Source organism: Mustela putorius, unplaced genomic scaffold, assembly GCF_011764305.1.
Source record: "Mustela putorius furo isolate JIRA1106 unplaced genomic scaffold, ASM1176430v1.1 tig00000785_pilon_pilon_pilon, whole genome shotgun sequence".
In the NCBI taxonomy this organism is placed as follows: Eukaryota; Metazoa; Chordata; class Mammalia; order Carnivora; family Mustelidae; genus Mustela; species Mustela putorius.
In genome coordinates, this window is record NW_025421480.1 from 9,536,757 (window position 1) to 9,560,827 (window position 24,071).

At 52.4% G+C, this 24,071-nt stretch overlaps 1 protein-coding gene across 1 annotated transcript; it reads right to left on the minus strand.

Moving 5' to 3' along the window:
• Positions 1 to 240: 240 nt before the first annotated feature.
• On the minus strand, positions 241 to 22,029 carry LOC101690093 (kinesin-like protein KIF28P). The gene is made up of 16 exons (XM_045084736.1): positions 21,895 to 22,029; positions 20,979 to 21,162; positions 20,356 to 20,477; positions 18,970 to 19,060; positions 17,940 to 17,994; positions 16,674 to 16,797; positions 15,423 to 15,567; positions 11,883 to 12,001; positions 11,256 to 11,363; positions 8,105 to 8,379; positions 6,774 to 6,908; positions 5,889 to 6,055; positions 5,545 to 5,651; positions 5,143 to 5,290; positions 4,461 to 4,651; positions 241 to 1,020 (listed from the first exon to the last, which is right to left on the minus strand). Exons 1-16 carry the CDS (start codon positions 22,027 to 22,029, stop codon positions 868 to 870), a joined length of 2,259 nt encoding a protein of 752 aa, XP_044940671.1. The 3' UTR covers positions 241 to 867.
• Between the last annotated feature and the right edge of the window lie 2,042 nt (positions 22,030 to 24,071).

The following is a 24,071-nucleotide window of genomic DNA, read 5'->3' on the forward strand; positions in this document are numbered from 1 at the left end:
CCCGGTGACCCTCTGTGGGGCTGGCAGGCAGCTCCATGTGGAGCCAAGACTGACTGATCCCCTGCAGATCTCGCTCTCTGCCTCGGCCCCTGCCCCACCCCGGGCCCCATGGCGCGAGCTGCCCAGCTGCTGGCCTGAGGGATGTTTCGCAGATCGACTCAACGAGGCCGAGTTAGAGCCGGAGCAAGGCTGCAAAGTGAGGGTTTGAAACCACTGTTTGTATCCAGGTCTGACAGCAAGAAATTGATCAAAATAGCTTTATTTGAATTTTCAAGCTGTTTACTATAAAGGTATCAATGCTTCAGTGTGCCAGGCCCTGTTCTGAGTGCTTTATAGTCTTTAATATAATTCTAAAGATTTTATTTATTTGCTTGAGAGAGAGAGAGAGAGAGGGTATCAGCAGAGGGAGGGGCAGAGAGAGAAGCAGCCCCCTCCCCCAGCAGGGAGCCAGACCCAGGGCTCCATCCCACGACCCTGGGATCATGACTGGAGCTGAATGCAGACACCTGACCAACGGAGCCCCCCAGGCGCCCCTGTATTTGTCATTCTCGTTAGCCACCCGCAGTCACTACTGTTGTCTATATTAGGGAATGGGAGGCTTATCGAGGGGAAGGCACTTGCCTCCAGCTGCAGTGGGGAAGTGACTGATTGAACAGGATTCAGCTGGAGACAGGCCCGTTCCCAGCTCACCTTCACCCTGGGTTCGTTTTTACAGGGTTTGGAATCAAACTGAAGGCCGGAAACTGTCTGAGAAATGGGTTGGGTATGTTGAGTGCCCAGCTCAGCGGAGGGCCAAGTTCATCAAGCTCCCAGGCCGCCCCAGCGAGCGGCAGGCGCAGCGCAGGTGCTCTGGGTCAGCGGCCCACGCTAGCCGGGGTGCAGCAAGCCGGCTCTCTTCTCTCTCACTATGCGAGCAACATCGCTTTTCAGTCTCCACAAGCTGGATTCCAGCAGCTCCCCGAAGTCCTTTAGCCTTTGCGACTGTTGGTGCACAAACGGTCGGAGCAATCCATCGTCATCCTGAAAATAAAGGGGAAAAAAAGGACAGTAGCCTCACGTGACGAGAGTGAAAATGCGTGTGGACTGAGTGGGGTCCCAGGACGTTCTCCCAGCGCGGCGGCTGAGAGCTGCTGGCAGACGCGCATGTCACCCAGGAGCACCCTGTCCCCAGGAAGGTGCTGCGAACGGGGAGCCGCGCTGAGCTGACGCCGCTTTCTCGGGTTGGAAGGATCTGTGTTCCTCCAGTACTGGTCGGCCAAGGACTGTGCGGAGCTGGCGGTTCTCCCGTGGGCGGGGGAAGCTGGGCTGCCGAGTCCCCCACCCCAGGTAAGCAGGTGCCGGAGAAGAGGCTGCAGGGGTGCGGGTGGGCTGGAGGGGGACGGTGCTGAGACGCGCGCGGGCACCCAGGCCGTCCCTGAGCGTCTTCTCAGTTTCTGCCTCCAGGATCACTCGTGAAATGGCTGCTAGGTACCTTGGCCATTTTCTCCAGTGTGTTTTCTGACCACAACTTTCTCTTGAAGGACAATGTTTATATATTCGCAGTGAGAAGTAATACAAACAGGCTGTGGCTTCTTTTTAGCTTTTCACCTAAAAGCTTTTCTTTCTTTTCTATTATGAGATAAACACACAAATGAGTACCTGTAATGTGTTAGAGTGAATACACCTGCCCCAGAAAGCACCTGCCTCTCGAGCCCCCCCCCCTCCCCCTCCCCCCCTCCACCAGGCATAACCACTAGCCTGTTGACTTTAAGCATTAACTTGCCGCCTGGAATGCAGCCCTCAACAGTCTATTTTGCCTGTTTCTTGACCATTTATGCGATCCTACTGGGTGTTGCCTTTTGTGATTTACGGGTCAGTTCGGTCCGGGCTGAGATGCCCCGTGTGGCTGGGGGGCTGGAGTTTGTTTTCCCAGCAGGATGGTGTTCCTCGGCGAGGAGGGCGTGCACTGGGATGTTTCCAGTTTGGGGCTCCTTCTCGGGTGGAAGGCAGATGGTATGAACAGCCAATGTGTGTAGGCCCGGGTTTCTCTAGGGTTTTCCAGCCACTTCCTCACTGAACCACAGAATAGGAAATGATTTGTGTGACTGTTTCCTCAATTCTCTCAAGAATGGTGTATATAATGAGTACTGTTCTGGACACGTAGGAGAGAAGTGAATTCATTCCGTATGTTGAATGTCTTGCGAGATGGTTCTCAAACTTCAAGACCGAGCCACCTGGAGGGCTGGTTAAAGCGCAGACCCCAGAGCTGCACCCCAGGGGTCTGGTTCAGGAGAGCTGGCAGGGCCCTCAGTTTGTATTTCTAAGACCCCTGATGATTCTGGAGCTGCTGGGCTGGGACCACACTTCAAGAACCTCTGCTTCAGGGCACCAGGGCTGAATCCTCTGCAGGACCAGTGAACTCCCTGGAGGACAGTGGCAGGTTTCTGGGGACGGTGTAGCTTCAACTTTTTTAGGGTAAATGGCAAAAAAATGCTTTAAGTGGCCATTCCGATTTCCATTCTTTCCAGACGGTCGCCACAACTCGAGCTTTTGAGATTTTAAAATTTTGCCCGTACAGTTGGGTTTATGGTACGGTTTCATTGTGGTTTCAGGTAGTGTTTCCCAAACCTCTAATGACATTAAGCACTTTTTTGTATATTTATTAACTTTTTTGGTTCTTTTGTGAAGTTCCTGTTTAGGTTTTTTGACCACTTTTTTTTTTCCCCCTGCTGGGCTGTTTATCCTTTTGATATGTAGTTCCTGACTCTGGATATTAGTTCGCTATAGGTTAAATGTGTTATAAATAACCCTTCCGAACTTCTTTTGGCTTTGTTTGGGTATCTGGGCCCAAGTTTACCATATTAATGTCGGTGCGTCCATCACTGTTTGTCCTGTCATGTCCCACCATGAGCTCATGGTTGTGTCCAGGCTCTTACCGTCCATGATTGGGTCCTCAGTTGTCACCGGTAAGACTCCGGTTTCGTTTTTCCTTGTAGGTATTCTTAATTTTAGCACCGTTTGTTGAAAAATCCATCCTCTCCACGACCACTGCGTCTCATCCGTCATCTCTCAAGTCCCCAGTCCTGAGTGAATCTGTTTCTGGGTCTTCTGTCCTTCTCCTCTGGTCACCTTATCTGATTGGGACCGAGATGTTACCATGTGTTACAGTAGCATTAAAACAGACCTTGGTGTCAGGTGGGGCCAGTCTTCCTACGATGTTTTGGGGTCTTGGTCTTGGCTATTCTTCACTTTTTTTGATTCCATCTAAATGACAGAATCATCTTGTCAGACCCCATTACATTTGATTGGGATTACATGGACTCTCAGGGAGCTGTGACAGATTTACAAGAACAAATCAGCCCAACCATGCAGACACGGCATGTTTCGTCCTTTATTTACATCTTTAACGTCTCTCAAGTGAGTTTCAAAATGCTCTCCATGGAAGTCTATAGTTTTGTGTTAGTTGTAAGCCTGAGTACTTTATATATCTGATACAGTTATAAATGGCATCTTCTATACAAGGTAGTTCTGTTTGATGCTGTTACATTCAAATGCAGTTAATTTTTAAATATTGATTTTCTTTCCAGCAACTTTGTAATTCCAATAGTTAATTTCTAGAGTCTTCTGGATTTTTAATTTACAGAAACATGTCATCTGGGAATAAAAACAGAGGCAGCCTGGGGTAATAGGAAGGATATAGACTGTGGAGTGGCCCTGGCTGGGTTTGGAGGTTGGGCCTGCTACTTAGCTAGTTGTGTATCTTCACACAAGTTACTTAACCCTTCTTGTGCCTTAGGGCCCTGAACTGTAAAATAAGGCTAATCCTGGTTCCTACTGCAAGGGGTTGTTGTAGAATTGAGTTAGTAACTCTAAAGCACTTAGTAAATACTGTAGAAATATGTGCTATTGTTCCTATAATTTTGTTTCCCCCTTTTCAATCTTTCTACCTTGTATTTCTTGCTTTGTGGTGCTGGCAAGAGCCTCAAGTCCAGTGGGAAACAGATACTTCTGATTGGTGGCATTTCAGACTTCTTCCTGATGCAACACAGAGAACATTCAGGATTTGCCACTCTGCCTCATGCTTGCTCTGTGTTTAAGATGGCCTTTATAAAATTCAGGAATGCACATTTTATTCCTAATATGCTAAGACTTTTTTACCATGATAAGATGCTGAATTTTATCACAGGCTTTTTCTGAATCTATTGAAGTAGTCATGGTTTTTCTGCCACAGTATCTTACTTGGTTTATAACAATAGCCCCATTTGCATTTCGGGAATGCTTTGCTAATCACAAAGTCAAAGAATGCCCGGATGTCCCACGATGTCCCAGGATGGCTGCCCAGGGGAGCCGTGGCCACTCCGTTCAGGTGTCCACCTCCCTCCCCTCCCCCCTCCTCCCCAAGCTCAGGCAGTGCAGTTCCCTCAAATGCCTGAATTTAATGGAGAAAGTCTCCTTCTGCTCCCGGGCTTCTGGTTACTTACGGGAGGTTTATAATGTTTCAGTCTGAGAAACTGTCCTCTCGCCGCGTTCATGCTTTGGTAGAAGACCTTCAGGGCCATGGCCAGCTCCCTGTCCGAGCCGGCTCGCTGGGCAGACACGTGAGGACTGTCCCCGGCTGCGGGCAGCTGTGCTGGCATTGGAGGGACCTTCAGGGTATCTGATGGCTTACGTGCTGAGATAGTGAGAAAAGACAGTATTTGTTTAATCGTCTGTTCCTCCAAGTGCCTGCACTTGTGTTTTGACGGCATTCCCCAGCAGCAGTTACCCAGCATCGCTGAGACCCTCCAAAGAGACCTTACCCGGCAGAAGTGGGGGGAAGTTCTGCATTTTTTAATGAAATAAGATCTAGTTCAACTCATTAAAGAGTAAATTTCTTAGAGGAGCACCTGGTGGCTCGGTAAGTTAAGCCTCTGCCTTCAGCTCAGGTCATGATCTCAGGGTCGTGGGATCGAGTCCCACATCAGGCTCCCTGCTGGGCGAGGAGTCTGCTTCTCCCCTGCCTCTGCCTGCTGCTCTGCCTACTTGTGCTCTCTCCCTCTCTCTCTGACAAATAAATACATACAATCTTTTTTTTTTTTTAAGTGAATTTCTTAGAAATACAAACACACCTCTCAGATGTAGAAGTTTAAAAAGTAAACAGCCAGGACTTGGATCGTCTCTTACCTGGTTTGGCAGAAGCAACTTTCTGGAGTGAGTGTTTGAGCAGCACATTTTCCTCTCTCAAGGCTCTGTTGACGTTTCTGAGCAGTTCCGTCTCCTGTTCTAACTTGAGCAACTTCATATAAAGTTCTGATATCTGATTTGAGGTGGTCTACAAAAAACATGTCCATTTAGCCTTTGGCTGGCTTGTTTGCATATCTTTTAGGACTGCCAATTATACTATCAGGACACAAATAGTTGGTGGTGGGGGGTGGTAGAAAGCAGGGTTTAAGACCCTCAACCACAGGAGGAAATCAAGAAAACACTTGTTAAGTGGAAGGAACTCTGCTGATCCCTCAACAGCTGTCCCCTGGGATTTCTTTGTCATCTGCTTTGTCTACCTGAATGCCACCTGAATGTGCCCACCTGGCTTGTATCCATCACTGTGGAAATTTTCTTGGTGTCCACCATGATGTGGCCTTCACTTGTGACCATGACATCTGGCTGAGAGGAGCTCAGTTGGGTACAGCCTTCTGCAATGTGGGAAAGATACCGTCCAGGAAAGAAACTCCCCCTCTCGGTCCCCAGTGTCACGTGAAGAGATTTAAACTGTATAACCAGTGAACCTGAGCCCAGGGACCTAGGAGAAGATGGCTCTTGGCTATTAAGACCCTGACTCCCGCCCTCTCCCTCCGTCCCTCAGTAGCCCCAGAAACACGTGGTGGCTGATGGAAGGATGCATCGCGCCGAAGAGGAAGTAAGCGGGGTACCTTGCAGACCCCATAACTCGACAACGAGAGCGTTTGTTTGTAAATAGTTCAGAAACTCCTGAGATGCATTTAAGGCTGTAAATTGGACAGTTTCTTCTATTTGAGGATTCACAGTTTTCCATACAGGCTTGGTATAGAAAGTGCTTGAAAGATCATAAATTCTATACCTGAAAGAACAGAAAACACCATTTAAAACCAGAAGGAACACATTTCTAAAGAAAAGGATCACATGAGCCGAAGAGCGATGGTCTGGATCGGTCAGTCGATCCAAGATGACCAGCAACTGCCCGTCACGAGTGTCGCCCCCAACGTCTCAGCTACTTATCATGGGAAGCACCGCTACATGGAGGGTATTACGTGTCTAACAAAAAGGAAATGGATAAACACTTCGATAAATACTTTCTACTTATAAAAATGTTCATTTTCCATGTGAGGTGGTGGTTGGGTTTTTGTCCTTCAAAACTTCCCTTGATCACTTAAAATCCTTTCAGCCTAATTAAGCCTATCTGGTGTTTCTGCCATATTGCGATACAGTCCTTCTGTTTCCAACTCAAAAAAACAAAAATAAAAGCAAAGCAAAACAAAAAACAAACCCAAACTATCCCATATAGATAAAACAGCTTTACTGGATATTCTTTCAGACAAAAATCTGTGAGTCCTGCTTCAATCACTCTTCTCAGCACACGTGGCTTACTGTCCAACAACCTTGAAGGAAATGGAACTTCCACTAAACAGATGAGGAAATACTCATGTTGGGGCTGGGCAAGGAGAAACTGAAGAAAATTTCATGGTACACTCGTATTTGACCCCTGAGGCAAGACTCCCTCCCACCAGGGCCCACGAGTGGGTAGTGTGTGCGCATGGCTCCGCGGGGCAGGCCGGTACCCTATCTGGACACCCCGCTCGGCGCGCTCCTTGAGCCACTTGATGCCGAGACACCGCACGAGGCCAATCTGGAAGTCCATCCTCTTGCCCAGCAGCTCCAAAGGGTCCATAACCACATCCTCGTCACCACATGCTCTGCAAATAGAGGAGAACATGGACCATGGGTTAGCCGGGGCCCAACCTGTTAGGATTGTGTGGTCAAAGGGGACAATTGAGACTCCTCAAGAGATGGCCCGTGTCTCTGAAGAAAAGACAGGGGATGTTACCAGCTGTGGAATTCGTTCATTCAATAGACACTCAAGGAGTTCACAGCCTTCTTGAGGAGGAGACAGCAATGTATCCACTTCATGCAATAAATGCGCTAACCCTGGAGACCTAGGTAGGTTCCCACTGGGAGAAAGGGGCTGCTACCCAGGGAAAGCCGTCCGGCCACCCAAAGGCAGCCTCTCGAGGTGCCACTTTCCTTGGTGGACGCTTCACAGACCAGAGCCAACTCCAGGCCTACAAGTTTGCAAATTTGGACTTTCCAACAGGGGCCATTTCTCCCACCAAACTCACAAAGACTAAAGCCTAGAAACTAGAATCCTGCTTTATTAACTTGCCGTGAGAGCAACCCAGCAGCCCAGAACCAACCAGCAAACCAGTAGCCCGAGGTAGCCCAGAGACCAGAAAGTGTCGCAAGAAAGACAATCGATGGTCAGCTCGGTCCCCGGGTCACAGGACCTTGCAGCTTCTCACCCCCTTTCTGAGCCTGTTGCCTCTTCAGAAAGACAAAAAGGCTGCCATGGGTACCCAAGGGGACCGAGCCCCCAGACCAGAGCCCCTGACTGCCAGCCTCTTCTCTTAGGATTGCTAAGAGACTTGGGCTTTTGTGAAAACTGCCTGAACTGCCTCTGGCCTGAAGAGAGAAAGAGAGGAGGCTCCCCAGAGGGAGGCGGAGAGACAATACAGCAGAGTTAAAGCAAAGCCCATCCCCACAGAAGGTCGAATAACCACCCGGAATGAGGCCAGGCTGGGGAACAAAGGCACCTCAGTGTCCACCTTGAGAAAAGAAACAAAAAAATGATTGGATCCTATGCCCTGGATGGAGAAGGGATGAGCTGGAAAACCAGCTTTCCCTTCCGGCTCTAAGGCCTCCTCACTGGGCTCTGGAAAATTCCAGGTCAGCCGATTTGACCGCCATGGCAAAAATCCAATTAGCTTTGGCTTGGCCAAGTTGTGGCTGCGTGAGCTCCTCGGGACACCGAGCTGACCACCTCCCGGGAGAGCTCAGGCATGCTGTGAGCCCTCTGCTGGGCACACCCAGGACCAGGGAAGAGGGAGACACCCACTGTCCCCCCGGGGAGCAGGGCGTCACGTGGACGTGCAGCACGGCCTCCTCCGTCCCGTCGCAGTTGAGGAAGTCCACCTGCTCCTCGAGCCTCATGCAGTAGGCGAGGGGCTGGAGCCACACGTGAGCCGAGCCCAGGTGCACGGCCTCGACGGGGTCCCAGAAAGGGTCATCTTCCCGAGCCACGTGGCTGGCTTCCCCCTCCAGGAAGCGCTGGTAAAGTTCCTCCATTAGGAATTTCCTATTGATAAACTTGGCTTTCGACCAGATCCACACCTGGAAACACACGGATGAGTCAAGGGTGTCTGACTTCACCTCCCTCATGTGGCCTGCGCTTGGGGTACCCAGGACCATACCACGCTCTCCACACACTTTGTCCACATTCACTCCTGACCCGTCAGTTCAGCATCCTCGAGTTGCTGGAACTGAACAACTCCAAGGAGATGACGAAGAGTGGAGGCGACAGGCCCTCCCAGGAGGAATGGAGGTTTGAGGCTCGTGGTTCGCGGAAGAATGGCCCTCCAGGATGTCCGCGTCCCAGTCTCGGGAACCTGCCCGTGTGTTACCTCGTCTGGCAAAGGGAAGTCGATGCAGGGGGAGTCAAGATTACTTATCAGCTGACCTTCAAGTTGGGAGATTCGCTTGGGTTATCCACGTGGGCCCCGTGTAATCACATGGACCTTAAATGTGGAAGGAGGAGGCAGAAGAGGAGTTGGAGAGACCGTGGCCGGAGCTGGGTCAGGGAGATGCCACGTGGCTGACTTTGGAAATGGAGCATGATGGCCATGAGCCTGGGAAAGGAGGGGCCTCTAGAAGCTTGAAGAAGGAAGGAAACATTGTCCTCAAGCCTCCAGAAAGCAAAATAGCTCTGCCAGTGCCTTGGTTTTCATTCCGGGGGGCCTGGGCTGGGCGTCTGGGCTACAGAATAATAAGGTGATAAAAGTGTGAGCTCACGCCCCTGAGAGAGCGTGCCCCTGAGAGAGTGCCACTGTCTGTCTCCTCACTGGGTGAGGGACACGGCTGCTGAGAGGACAGAAGCCTAAGATGCAGAGCGGGGAGAGGGCATGCAAGTGAGATGGAATGTTCTGGACCATAAACGTCCCATCAGAAGTGGTTACCGGGTAAACCGAGCAACCCCTTGTCTGAGCACTTGGAAACAACTCAACAGACACATCGTTCTCTGAGTGTAAGGTGTCTTCAAAAGAAAGAACATCTTCCAGACCCTAAAAGACTTCTTTCTTTTCTTGTCTGCCTCGAGTGCAGTGAGGAACAGCCCCGCCCTCTGAGCGTCAGCGAAGCTCTGCAGGACTAGAGGGGGTGACCGTGGACACAGACACCCTGGCTGGAAGCTTTTGCCTGGGAGCTCCTGAAAAGTGAGTGCAGCTGGCCTTTCCAGTGGAGACTTCCCTCTCCCCCCATGGCCCTGGCTGGCCCCTGTGTTGGACCCCCGAGAGCTGCACTGGGGGTGTGCGAGGGGCCGACGTCCAGCCTGCAGTTCTGGACTGAGTGTTAGGTCCCCCCACATCCGTACATTGAAACCCAAACCCGGGTGTGATGGGATGAGGAAGCAGAGCCTGGGGGAGGTGACTGGCCCAGGAGGGTGGGCTCCTCACGAATGGAATCAGCGCCTGATGAAGCAGGCCCCAGAGCCCTCCCAGGCCCAGAATGCCACGTGAGGACCCAGCGAGAAGGTGTCTGCTCTGGCCCATGAAGCCATCCTTCACCAGATACCAGATCCGCCCGTGCCACGATCTCGGGCTTCCAGCCTCCAGAGCTGTGAGATTTGTGACGCAAAGGGACAGGGACATGTCTCGCTTCTCTCCTCACCCCAGGGGGTACAGAGGAGGCCACCGCAGTGTTGGGTCAGAGGCAGAGACAGAAAAGAACAGAAAAATGTCTCAGAAGTTCAGGCTCTGGCCTGGGTGGCTCAGTGGGTTGAAGCCTCTGCCTTTGGCTCGGGTCATGATCCCAGGGTCCTGGGATCGAGCCCTGCATCAGGATCTCTGCTCCTCGGGAAGCCTGCTTCCCTTCCTCTCTCTCTCTCTCTGCCTGCTTCTCTGCCTACTTGTGATCTCTGTCTGTCAAATAAATAAAATCTTTAAAAAAAAAAAAAAAAGTTCGGCTCCATGGGCCCTCCCAACCGGTGGGGACTCCGTGACCCTGGTGCCCGGCAGGAAACACACTCATGGGTCCCTGAGTATCCATTTATAACTCTTTTCCTGTGACATTACACAATTTTAAGAGGATTTTGACAACTTTGGGGGAATGAGCAGAAGGGTGGGTAGGGTAGATCACCCAGTGATGGTTGGTCCCTTCCACCAGTGGCACGTTTGCCAACTCTGGCTGCCCACCCAGACGCCCCCGGAGCATTTGGGGCTCGTCTAGAGAGACTAGGAGAGCGCGTTGGGCTGGGGCCAGAGGTCCCAGGGTTGCTCTGAGGCCAGAAATACGTAACAGACACCAACGGAGCTCCCCAGTCTTTTCTGTTGGGCAGAGAGAAAGGCAAGGGGTCATAGGTACCTGAAGGGGACCCTCCTGGCAGTGAGCAAAGGCAACCATGGGAAAGGATCAGCCAGGCCTTTTCTGGAATCTTAACCAGCATGCAGATTTTCTCACTTCTCCAGAAGGACACACCTCTCTGTCTCTCGCGCTCTGTCTCGCTCGCTCGCACACAGACACGACTATCAGCTGGCTAAACTCTCGGGCTCCCTTCTGGTACTCATGTTAAAAATAGCGCTCCTGGGTGGCTCAGTCAGTTAAGCATCTGCCTTCGGCTCAGATGAGGACCTCTGGGTCCTGGGATCAAGTCCCGCATCGGGCTCTCTGTTCAGCGGGGAGTCTGCGTCTCCCTCCCCCTCTGCCCCTCCCCTTGCTTGTTCTCTCTCTCTCTTTCTCAAATAAATTAAAAATTGAAAAACTGTTCAACAGAAAGTGCTCAGTGCTGGTGGTCGGGGCAGTCTCAGGACTTGGTGCGTGTGGGAGAGGCCCAGGAGGGAACCACAGACCACAGAAGAGGGTCCTCTGTCCGCAGGGTCCCAGCTCACACCCAACACGTGGTGTCCCTTCTCTGGGTCTCCACAGGCTGTAGGGCTCGAACTGACCTCTGTCCCCGGGAAAGTACCTCCGAAACCCCGTCCCCAGGGGCGTGTCACCTCATGAGTCCTTTGGTGCGTCACCTTCACCATAACCTCTTTCTGTAGGTCGTAGCCCCTGGAGTCTGAAGACGCTAAATTCTTCACCTTCAGCTCCATTCTGAGTCCCTGGTAAGAGAAACACTTTGCCCTGAGTCACCCTGCGTTTCCGCACAATCCCTGCCCGGTCTCGCCCTTTTTCTGACCGTCCCGACGTAAGTCTCTTGCAAGTTTCCTGAGGATTGGCGTCCTGTGTCACCAGGGAGCCAACCCCATGTAGGTCCTCTCTGGCACAGAAAGCTTTGGGGTGCCGGACCCAGAGAAACCCCACTGGAGGGCAATCTGGGATGGGGTGGTTCAGCGGGCAGGCATTGGTCTGCGGTCCTGAGTTCTGGGGCCCTGGGGGCTGTGGGGGCCTCGGTAGCCCGAGGTGGAAGGAATGGCATGAGCAGCTGGGACTGGAGAGTTCTGGGTGTTGACCTGGGTTCTGTCACTGGCTCATGGTGGCGTCCTGGGTCCTGACCTCTCCAGGCCCCCGTGTCCCCATCCACACCACGGAGCCGGCCGTGGCGGTGGTGTGAGGGGCCGTGGACCCTGTCCTCTGGGGCCCTTCCTGGACTGAGTGCTGGACCGTCCTCTAGCTCTTACCTTGTCCAGCTCTTCGCCCATTTGATTCGCTTCCGCCACCAGCGGCATCAGTTTGACATAGTCCTGGAACACAGCCAGCACGCTGGGGTCTGCGTTCCCGTCCCCGCGGCCCGCGGCCCCTAGGAGGACAGCACGTGCTCCTGAGCACTGGCCTCCTGTTCCGGGACACTTGTCAGCCGGGAGGGAAAGCATATGCTCCTCAGTCATTTGATTGTTCAACAAATGTCTGCATTTTAAAATTATAAGCATGTAATTTAAAAAAAACAAAAAACAAAACCAGGGACACCTGGGTGGCTCAGTTGCTGAAGGGTCAGCCTTCGGCTCAGGTCATGGTCTCAGGGTCCTGGGATCAAGTCCTGCGTCTGGCTCCCTGCTCAGCGGGAAGTTTGCTTCTCCCTCTGCCTGTCCCCACCCCATGCACGCTCTCTCTTTCTCTCTCAAATAAACAAAATCTTTAAAAACAAAACCAAGTGTGGAGAAGAACCACCACCTGACTCTCTTAAATGCTGACTCATCTCAACCCGTGAATCTCGGGGGCATCCCACAGGAATCTCCCCGCCTCTGGTTCCCATTCGTGGTCTCAGGGTCCTCGACCAAAGTGGCTTCAGATTGTTCCGGGAGGCAGGTTGGGAGCCTAAAACAGGGTTGGCCCCGTGAAGGTCTGGGGATTCCTCTTGAAGCTGCAGCTGGCCCGACAGGTAACCTGTTCTTACTTCCCTTCCTTGGGCGGCTTGCAGCTGGGGGTGCTGGAGATGGGGGCACGGCCGGTCCCCCTGCCACACCCAGGCTGACGCTCCCTTGTGTCAGCGACTCTCAGCTCTTTAGGGAAGGAGATGGAGTCACGTAAGAGAGTAACTAGATAAGACCAAGAAAGGGGAAAGATCTACCTGAAAGGTAAGATTTCAACTGAGAGTTGAAAGCTGAGAATGAGCAAAAGCAGCAAGGAAAAACAAAGCAACAAGTGCAAAGGCCCTGAGGCAGAACAGGGCTTGGTGTGTCCTCCAGGTGGCAGCAAAGAGACCAGGAAGTTTCAAAGGGAGGTAAGGAGAGAGTGGTGTGAGATAAGGTTGTGGTGGACTATATAGGGCCTTCAAAGCCGTGGTAAGGAGCTTGGATTTTAGCCTTACACTGAGAAGTTGATGAACATTTTTCAACCTGAGAGTAACAGGCAAGAGAAGTCGGTAGCTTCCACAGAAATGGTAGCACAAGCAGACGGAAGAAAGGCGGACTGGATCACGAAGTGAGGGAAGGGCGGAGGCCTAGGTTTGGGGCTTGAGCAATTCGCAATGTGGTAAATCCTGGGTATGAAAATAGGGTGCAGTGAGTGGTTGAGACGTCCGTGGGACGTGCAGGTGATGGCATCGAGAAGGCACCTGAGTGAAGATACCAAGGAGAGAGCGAGTAGATAGCAAGACACAGAGCTGCTGAGGGTCATTTCCGTAAGATGGCACTGAGCACTGCTGGAGGCGGGATGAGGACCCGGGGAGCACCGTCTGGAGAAGTGCCCCATGGCTCAGATGAGGGGGAGCCAGGAAAGGGGATGTGGGAGAACCAGCCTCGAAGGAAACCAAGAGGGCATATTGTTCCAAGAGGAAAATAGTTCACAGGGGAGCATACTCAATGGTATAAAACGTTGCCACGATTTCAGTGAGATGGGTGTGGACAGGTGCCTACAGATCTAGAACACAGAGTGCACAGCATCTAGGAATGGTCGGGACGGAGGCCAGCCTGGAGGAGGCCAGGCTGTGCGTGGGAGATGAGAAAGTGGAAATAGCTGACTAGTTTTCTATTGAAGGGAACAAAAAACAATATGGCGGTAGCTAAAGGGGGATGGGTCAAGGTAGGGTTTTGTTTATTTTTATGGCAGAAGATAGTGGAGCATGTTTGTGTGATGGGAATGACCCACAGAGGGCATTTGATGGTATAGGGGAGGGGACCCTGCAGGGACAAATGCTTAAGAAGGTGCTGGGGTAGGGCTGTGCCTGGGTGGCTCAGCTAGTTAAGCATCTGCCTTTGGCTCAGGTCATGATCTCGGGGTGCTGGGATCGAGCCCCGTGTGGAGCTCCCTGCTCATTGTGGAGTCTGCTTCTCCCTCTCCCTCTGCTCCAGGGGATGGAATCCAGAGGAAAGATGGAGAAAAATGGGACATAAATATTATATTAGAAGGTTTCTGCACCAAGGGAAAACTAGACTAACCCCTGGGGCTTTGAACATGGAATTCATCACTAGGAACTCATGGTTTTGTGGGTATAGAAAAAGCTATCCGTATGTCTGAGGGAGATGTACATCTGTCTGTCCATAGAGCTATATCCATTTATCGATACAGCGGTCTGCACACCTAGCTCCACACACACACACACACACAAACACATACACACATTTAAGTATATACACATACACAGGTATATGATAAAGCAAGTGTAGTAAATTTTGACACAGGAGCTCAGGGGTGTATGAGAGTTCTACACACGACTCTTGAAACTTTTCTGTATTCTCAAGAAACTGATTCAAAATTGAGAATCTTCCACACAGTTTCCCCGCCATGGCAAGAGGCTCCAGGGCAGGGGGGCAGAGCATGTCCAGCCACTGAGGACAGGTGGACTGGCCACAAGGCAGTGGGAATTGTGTCTGAGAGCCACACGGTGCCTGGGGGAGAGCAGGGGAAACTCGAGTAAAACCTCCAGAACGTGGAAATAAGGCTAAAGGAATGACTGTCCTTTAAATGTCCTAGCAGAGGGGCGCCTGGGTGGCTCAGTGGGTTAAAGCCTCTGCCTTCGGCTCAGGTCATGATCTCAGGGTCCTACTCACCAAGGAGCCTATTTTCCTTTCTCTCTCTCTGCCTACCTCTCTGTCTGCTTGTGATCTCTCTCTCTGTGTCAAATAAATAAATAAAATCTTTTTTTAAAAAAAAATATCATTAAAAATGTCCTAGCAGAGCCTTGGGTAGGGATTCTGATCCCCTAGGGGGATGTCCCTGTGTCCACTCACTGAGCTATTGGTTGGGGCCCTGACCCCCACTTTAGAGTAAAAAAGTCCACTTAACTTTTGACCCCCTCAAAACGTAGAAGACTTTTTGGCCAGAAGACTCAGCAGTGAGCAGTTGATTAACTAGTTAACTAAGTGTATTTTGTCTGTTCTATGTATTCTTACAACAATCCTGTGTTCTTACAATAAAGTACGCTAGAGAGAAGAAAGTCCTAAGGAAGAGGAAAGTACATTTACAGAACTATGCTGTATTTAAAAAAAAAAAATCCACATGTAAGTGGACCCGTGCCATTCAACTCCTGTTGTCCAAGGGCCAGCGGGATACACCCGCCTCCTCCCTACTCCATTTATTAAAGAAGCAGTTTAACAAATTAAATATTAGACACGCCCTCTTTCTGCACGTATATGGAAATCCTATTTGAACGTTCCAAACATTGCACTTTGAAACAGTAAATGATTATTTTCTTAAGGGAGGCAGGAGAGCGCATAACAAAAGCAGTTGCTTTCCCATCAGTGCATGGAAGATGCTAGAAGGCAGGGCCCGGGGTTGCTCACCAAGCTTGTCTACGCTCACTCCCTCTGCAGCAGCTCTCTCCAGCTGGAAGAAGTCATAGTCAAACCTGCTCAAGTCTTCACTGCCTCGCTCTGCAGGAAACCCAATGTAGAGGTAGGCGCTGTTGGATCCCAAGATAAGGCGGTCCTAGGGAGGAGACACCTGGCTCAGGGGGAGAAGAGTGGAGACCAGGGGTGTGGGGTCAGCCTGCTCCAGGGGAAGCCAAGGCCCCAAGTCCAGTCTGGCTGTGTTAAATCACAAGACCTTCCTGAGTTCCCCCGAGAGGGAAGAGACCCAAGAACAGAGAGGAAGAGGTTGGCGTCTTGGTTTTGTGTGCGTGCTTTCATTTAGGACTTCTGCACCCCACACCCAGCTCTGACCCGGGGATCCCAGTGGGGACCAAACAGAGCTGGGTCCTCCCCTCTAGGACTTTACAGACCAATAGTGTAATAGCCTGAGAAAGAGGCTTGAATGAAAAGGGGGTGCTTCTGCAGAAGGGCGAGGGGACCTGCCATGTACCAGGGATCAGAGTGGTCCTCTCCCAAGGTGCACTATTTAAGCTAAGAGGTCAGGGGCGGTAAGTTTCAGCAAGGCGGGGAAGGCTGCTGTCAAACAGAGCCTGGGATGTTCCGAAGAACCAAGAGAAGGTCAGCGTGACCTTCGCGCAGAGAAGTGAGACTGGAGGAGGCGGGGAGATGGGGCGGCTCACACAGGTGTCCCAAAGTGGGGTCACTGAAAATTTCCAGGATGGCGTGGTCCAATAGCTTGTCTAGAAGGTTCTCTGTGTTCATGGTGTGAGGAATGGGTTGAAGAGGGGATTGGGTCACAGGGAGGCTGGGGAGGGTCCCTGTGGTGCTGGGGACTCCGGCTGAGGCATGGGGAGGAGACGGAACGCCCAGGCTCTGCGAGTCCCTCCCTGTGGCAGGTTTTTTAAGAAGTCCAAGATGTCATAAAACGTTAGAGCTGGGAAGCGTCTTGATGAACTTTTAGTTCGCTCCTTTCTGTTTTATAGATGAAGTCCAGAGAAGCAAAGTGATTTGCCCAAGAACACACAGCGAGTGACTATCAGATCTCCCAACCCCGAGCCATGACCACGTCTATCATGACACTGTAGCAGAAGGACACGGGGTGGTTGGGGCCCAGCCCCCGCCCGGCCCCACCGCAGCGGGAGTGCGGAGGAACCTGTCGAGATCCTCCTCTCCTAGCTCGAAGGTGGGACTTAGGGAATTCTGTGAGCCTGCAGGAAGGGTTACCAGGTGCTGCAGCTTGGTCTTGGCCACGATGGGCACCCCATTAACAACAACTTTGCATTGGCCGTGTGGTGTGACCATCACTGTCCCATCCAGATTGGTGAAGGAAGCGTGTTTATCTGAAATTCTAAAAAAGACAAGAGTTTGTCTAAGGAGCCACAACAGTGATGACTTTAGCGAACATTTCTGGTTGTTTGCCCCCTTTCCTGCTTCAGTAAGACCTCCAGTGGCAAAATTGTGTTTGAGGGGATGCTGGGGCAGGCGACTAATAATGACTGAAAATAATTCACATACCCCAGAGAACTTTAGATCCATTTCTGGGTCTTTTTATGCAAACCCAGCTAAAGACTTGGGGAACAATGTCAGAGGTACCAGACTGGCTGCCCCCAAGATATTATTTGTGTGCTGTGAATGACCAGTTTAACTGTTCTAGAATGTTCCTAGACTCCTTGGTTGTCATGGAATATTCTGGGTGTCGAGACACATGCACATCCATATTTCTTGTTTGCTCGGAGCCCAGGGGTCCTGCAGGAAAGGGTCTAACCTCGGATCATCTGGAGTTTGGCCATTTATAGACCTGCAAAGGCCGCCAGGGGGGGTCCCCCGGAGGAGTCGGGAAAAGGGACTTGGAGGCTGGCGGGGCAGGGTCCGCACAGACCCCCTCTCCTACTCTCCCTGCACTTTGGCTCGGGAGGGCTGAGGTACGTAAGAGCTGATTGAGCCTCCTGGCTGGAAATCCGTGGGCAGGCCACAGAGGGAGAGGACAGTTATGAGGTCACAGGGACCGCCATAGGGGGCAGCGGGGCCTCCCTTTTTAGAGGCGATCACCTCAAAGGCTGGGCTTGCTCTCAGCGCAGTTGGTGAGGCAAGACGCTGAGCGCAGGGATCTGGGGTGCTGTCGCTTTGGTGGGTAAGACCAGAAAAGACATGAGACACTGGAGGTGGGCATCATCTACGTGGGTCCCCTCGTGCAGAATTCTTATACAGCGTCTGGCCACGGGTCTTCCTCTTAACTCCCCACATCCGAGCCGAGGAGACAAGTGGAGAGCAGCAGCAGGGATTTCCGTGAGGGCTTGAAAGCCCTTACGAGGCTTTCTTCCCCAAGCCCTGGAGTGGATCCCAAGAACAGTCTGGCACTTTCTTATTTGGGGTGGTCTAGCCGGCTCTGTGGCCTGACCCGGTGATGACCAGACCAACATGGAGGCTCTCCTGTGGGCTGACTGGTCACGGCTCTCGCCTGCTGGGCAAAGATGGCTCTTGGAGACTTACCCCAAGCCCTGAAGAAGGATGGCATTCGATGGAGCGCGACCAGCGTCACATGAGCCTTGAAAAGAATGAGGAGAATTGGTCTGTCAGTGTGTTGGGATTTGACCTTGATGGAGGATCATGTTGCACATTGGGCCACGCCATTTCATCTCCTAGAGGATCGTGCAGGGGTTTTGCCCCCACTAGGGTTTTCAGCCAGAAGTCCTTGCACACCACGCTGCCTTAGGGATAATTGTTTTACCTTCCGCCCTTTTTGGGAGATATTCCTAACTTTTTTCAAATTCCACCTTACTGGTAGGAATTCTGAGGGAAGAAACTATTGCATCTGGGCCTTGGGAGATGGGCTGAAGCCTGCTTTCCAGGTCCTGGTCTGTGACATTCTGTCTCTGTCCTGTTACTGACCCCTGGACAGAGCCCAGAACACCACTCTGGCCCTCCTGGGGGGCTGCCCCCCACTTCCATCCTGCATGATCCCCCTCCTGTCCTGGGGTGCGCATAGGGCCAGGGTGTGGAAAGCCTATGGTTACTATGAAACCGATGCCATTTTCCAAAGTTTGAATAGATTAATAAAAAAAATGTGGTCTACACACCTAATGGGCTATTACTCAGCCTTCAAAGGGAGGGAAGGAGATCTGACACCTGCTACAATAAAAAAAGGAACCTCAAGGACATTATGCTAAGTGAGACATACCGTCACAGACCGACAGAGATGGTACAATCCCACTCACACGGGGGCCTAGAGTAGTCCTAAGCGCAGCGGGTGGGGCAGGGCTGCTGAGAGTTGTTGATTGGGGACAGTGTTTCGGTTTGAGGAGAGGGAAGGTTCTGGAGACGGATCGGGGGCGATGGATGCAGAGTACTGTGAATGCACCAATGTCCCTGAACTACTTAACAACGGTCAGCATGGGGAGCTCTGTGTTGCATGTATTTACCGCAAAAAGAGAGATTCCAAAGGAACAGAAACCTCCTTGTGAAGCAAGAAGCAGGGGCAGGTGCAGAGGGGGTCGGGGTCGGGGGAGGAGGTGGCGAGTACCAGTCTGAATGAAGAACTTGAGAACGCCCGTGAGCTGCGGGTCCTCGTTGACGTTGAGGAGGTGAGGGAAGGTCTCGGTCATCTGCCGCTCCTGGAGGAGACACAGAGAGGTCCCAGGGCTCGCACGCTCAGGAGAGAGTAGCATTCCTGTCCTATCCACTTGCTCCCAAAGCCAGTGGTCCATGCATCCCGTCAAATTACCCAGTAAAGCGAATCCAGACGAGGGAGGCCGAGTGAGGCTGGGGGCTCGTCTGGGCAGGGGTGAGACCCTTGGCAGGTCAGTCGTCAGGGGCTGAGTTCATCTGTTGCAAAGTGTAGCCAGTCCCCAGCTCTGCTCCCCGTTCCCGGCTGCCCTGCATCGGCCCCTTCCACCCTGACCTCTCCTTCCTGCCCTGCGCCCCCTCCCCCCATACCGCACCCCCTGCCATCTCCAGGCCCCAGGCGGCTGCCTCCCCCCCATCATCCTTCCCCAGGCCGCAGCTAAGCCTGTTCCCCTACATCCCACGCTCCCCCTACTGGTCATCAGATGTTGATGACAAATGTGACGGCTGTAGGACTCTCCTGGTCACCTGAGCGCATTTCATCCCTGAGTGCAGTACTGATCGGTCTTGGCCTTCTAGAGGATCGATAGACCTGGACTGTGCCGTGAAGGCACAAGGAAAACTTTTAAATCTTGAAATTCAGATAGAGAGTAAGGAGGGTCAGATCCTTTTCTGTTGTTACTGTCCGCACCTCTGGAACCCTTGGGCCCTAACTCGGCCTGGCCTCCCAGTGCTGCAGACCCCCCGACCCCAACTGCACCCCCTGAGCCTGAGGCTCACCTCTATTCCAGTCTTCACGAATTTGGAAGGCCGGCCGGGCTTACGCCACCTCTCCCCAAGGGCTCTGTGCCTAGTCCCTGACTTGGGGTTCATGCGGAGCCTGTGACTTTGGGGCCCAGGTCATGGCGGGAGTGTGCCGTGGATGTGGGACTAAGCGGGCATCTCCCCGACCCACGTGTGAAAGTCACAGGACAACCCACTTAGGATCTGATACCGGCAGTGAACGTCACGCTAGACACCGGGGTTCAGGGCATCATACCATCCCCATAAGACAGTTCATGGTCCTCAAATTCTCCGCAAACTGTAATTATGGGCAGCCTTGGATCTACCCTCAGCCTCACTCATCAACCCTCTTGGCTTGTCTCTTGTCCCTGCTTGTCTCTTGTCCTTGACCCAGCATAAACGTAAGTCACTGTCACATCTCCTGTACTACACACTCACTGGAAACAGAAGCCCCCCTTATGATCCACCTGAGCGTGCTGCCCAGGCGGCCGTGCGCATCTGGGAACGGGGTGAGGATCCCCGCCAGGGGCTGGCCTCCGCAGGTGGAGACAGCGAGGCTCACCTGGGCGATGGCCAGGTACCGCTGCTGCCACTCTTCCCGAGCCTGCTGCAGCTGGTGTGCCCAGGTCGGCTGGCCTGTCTGCGGCCTGGGACCCGGTTCGGCCAGCAGACAGGGCGGCCACTCTGGAAGGGGAGGAGGCATTTCAGCAACAGTTGTGCAATATCAAAGGCGAGGAGCAGAATAACTAAAAACCAGCTGGGTGTGCCGTGAGTGTTTCTGCTGCCCCCACGGGTGCTGCCGTTAAGGTTTCTGGAGAGTTGAACATCATTTAACTGCATGAGGCCATCAGTAGAATCAACGTCAGGTGGCCACCGTGCAATTCTGGGAAGGAAAGAGTCTTCTCGGGAGAAACCATGGCTTCAGAACAAAAATGGTAATAAAAATGAGACTGAAAATGACCCTCCAGGAAGGGCAGGGCCCTTTATTTCTTACAATTGCATGGGACTCTGCATTTGCCTCAAAATAAAGGCCAAAATGTCCCTGGAGGCTGCCCTGGGCTAGGGCTCCAGTGATTCCAAGCAGGTGTCCCCCACCCCAAGCCCCATGCTGAGCCTGCAACCGGTCCCTCCCGCCATCCTGCTCCCGGCCTTCCTGCTGCTGGCCTGGACCCAGACTCCGTTTACCTGCCGTCCTGGAATTTCCGTGTGCAAGCAGCGCTTTGCTGTTCTCTGCCTTTGACTCTCTCATCAGCATCGAGGTGTTGACCACAGCTTTATTCTGGATCTTTTTAGCCCTTCCGTGTGCAAAGAAGAACACACAATGAGGCCCTGGGCCACTTTGCAGGGCGCCGGCCAGAAATGGGCAGAGCTAACACATTCCTGACTCGCTCTGCCTCTGAAATTCGAGCTTGACTGCGGATCCTGGGCTTTGGTTGGCTAACTGTGGTCACCTTACTTCTTTCAGTGAGGAAGGGACGGGTTTCTAAGGCTTGGCCCCCAAGGCCCACGGCCCCATGGCAGAGCCAGGCTGTGAGCCCAGGACTTTGGGCTACTGTTTTCTCCTTCCTCCGCATCACATGGTCTCTCGTGTGAAATCTGCCGGCAACAGATTTGCATCTAGTGAGCGGAGAGACCAAGTCGACCCAAAGACGTGAGCTCGCAGTGCAGATGCTGGAAGAAACATCTAACGGTGTGACACGGTCTCTAGGCTGCTCCGTGAAGGGAGACGCTAGTCTGTGTCCTTGCAATGCAAGCCTCCTTCCCTACCAGGGGCCACTACTGCGCGGGACAGTGACCCCTGCGGTTTTGAGCAGCCGCCCCGTGTCAGGCATGGCTCATGCCTGATCTCTTGGGTTCTTCACCCCGACTCTGATGAGAAATCGCGTCCCTCCGTAAGGGAGGCCGCGGAGGGGTGGGAGGCCCAGAATCCCAAGGTCCCGTCTGACCCTGACAGGTGGGTCCCGGTGGGGGCTTCTCGGTGTCTGCCACGCAAAAGGGGTGGAGGGCTGCTCCTTAGAGGCTCCCTTGCCCCGCACCCTCATCTTCCTCAAAAGGGTCTGGAGAAGCAGGATCCAGATTGCCTGCCTCAAAAAGCAGGAACCTGTCTGGGCCGCAGCCTCCTGCCCAGGCCCCGGCTGTAGACTTGCTCCCCGGCCCCGCTGGACAGAAGGAACCCGGCGATGACGGCCCCTCCCCGGGGGGAGATGCTGGTGACCATCTGCTCTGAGAGGATCATCCGTATGCGTGGGGCCTGGAGAAATGAGAACCGGCCCAGGGGAAAGCCGCGCCTCCCATGTTAAGCAGCGTTAAGAGCCCCTGCCTGCCTTTCTCTGTGCTCCCCGTGAGCCACGTGACAAGGGGAGAAATGTGTGAAGGGCCATGCCGCTCGGCGGGAAAATACAGGGAGACTGACGTCAATCACATCAGGATTGGCATCGGTCCATCTCCATTGTTTGGAGCCCCCGGTGCCTCTCCCAGGCAGAGCTGGAGCAACCGAGTGACAGGCTCAGGGGGGCCCCGGGTCCCCCAGGAAGCATTCTGTCCTGCCTCCTCCCAGAGCTCTTCCCCAGCTGCCAACCCATTGGGTGGAAGGGTACTGGAAGAATCTGGCAGATTCAGAACCGGGAGCCACGCGGGATAGTAGACACTCATACCCGTACCTTTCCGCGTATCTTAGTGTGGACAAAGTTTCTTCGTAGCAGAGGTCAGCCGGGCTTATGGCTGCGATCTGTAAAGAACGGCCTCTCAGCCTGAGCGATTTTAGAGGGGTCTGTTGTAGTGGCTAACGTTCATAGAATATCTTGTGATTTACACTATTGCTCGAGCTTTACAACTTGGAAAACACACGCGACCCACATTTACAGCCTATGTCGACTTCACATATACCCCCCAACACACACACACACACACAGAGGCAGCTCACGGACCTCAGATACACGACACAAGCACAGGACATGTCTTCCCAACACACAGCAACACTGTCGAGGGAATACAGTTAGTAGATCCACTTTAGATTATTTCTAAAGCAAAGGAAATGTGAAGATACTTGTGCCAGAAATAGGATCGGAGCATAGAGGACCAAGCGGTTGGATGTTGGCTTTGCAGGTGCTCTTTGAGGAACGTCCAACCTCCTCCCAACCACATCTACCTCTGTTAAAGCATCGTAGCGCCTGAGTCAGGGCCTTACCCCACAGACCCGCAAGTTCACCAGTGTTTGCACACACTGGCTCAGACCTGCTGCACTTGACTTTGTAGTCTAATGTTCTGAGCATCTTACGGGCCCTTTTTAAATTCCAGGTTCTTGGGGGATGTTCCCATTGAGGCCCATGGGCAGATAGACAGCCAGAAAAACGTTACAATATTTTTAAACGCTGCAAGGCTCAGTGGTAGAGAATAAGGATGTCTTCTGCTGTGAATTTAGGACAGTGTGCACAGAACCGGCCGGGCAGTGAGCATTTCTCTCCCAACCGGGACAGCAGGCAGGAGGCAGGCAGAGTTGGTCCTTCCCACACCTGGAGCCAAATGGCAGAGAATCCCGATTCTAACACATTCTACATTGTACCCACTTGGCCAGCATTCATTAGGAAGACTCTGGAGTCTCCGCTAAGGTGACACAGTTCAGCTCCTCTCCAGCTTAAACACCTGCCTTGTGTCACATGGTCACACATGATCAGACAGACTTCTAGTCCTGCCCTGAAATGACCCCCAATTTAGAATAGTACGACCATCTCAGTGTGATTTGAAAACTCATATGTTTCTTCTGGATAATAATAGTAATGTTCCATGTAGAGAACCTGAAAACTACAGAAGAGAATGAATAAAAAACAAAAATGAGCAATATTTGAACATTGCAGTAGAGAGAGTTCCAGGAGTCACGAGCAAGGGAAGACTGTGTTACATTTATGCAAAGTGTGACGTCACAGTACACAGAGCGTAATTGTGACAGGAACAGTGACGACAACAGCAACCGCCAAGTCAATCTCACACGCTGCAAGAAAGTCACTTTACCAAAGCGGTTCTACTGTTTCCGCCCAGAGCTGGCTGGAGAAGTTTGGTCAGGACGGAGTCTCTGTAGGGAACGTGCAAAACTCTCTTCCCCATGGCGGCGTCAGCCAAGGCACTTAATGAAAAAGGAAATACAAAAGAACAGATAAAAAAAAATAGGTCAAGAAGAAATCTGTCTCCTCAGGAATAAGTCAGAAACACCCGTCCGATCCTGTCTTTGACCCCATAAACCTGAGCCATGACTAAATAATATCCACTGGTTGAGACACTTTC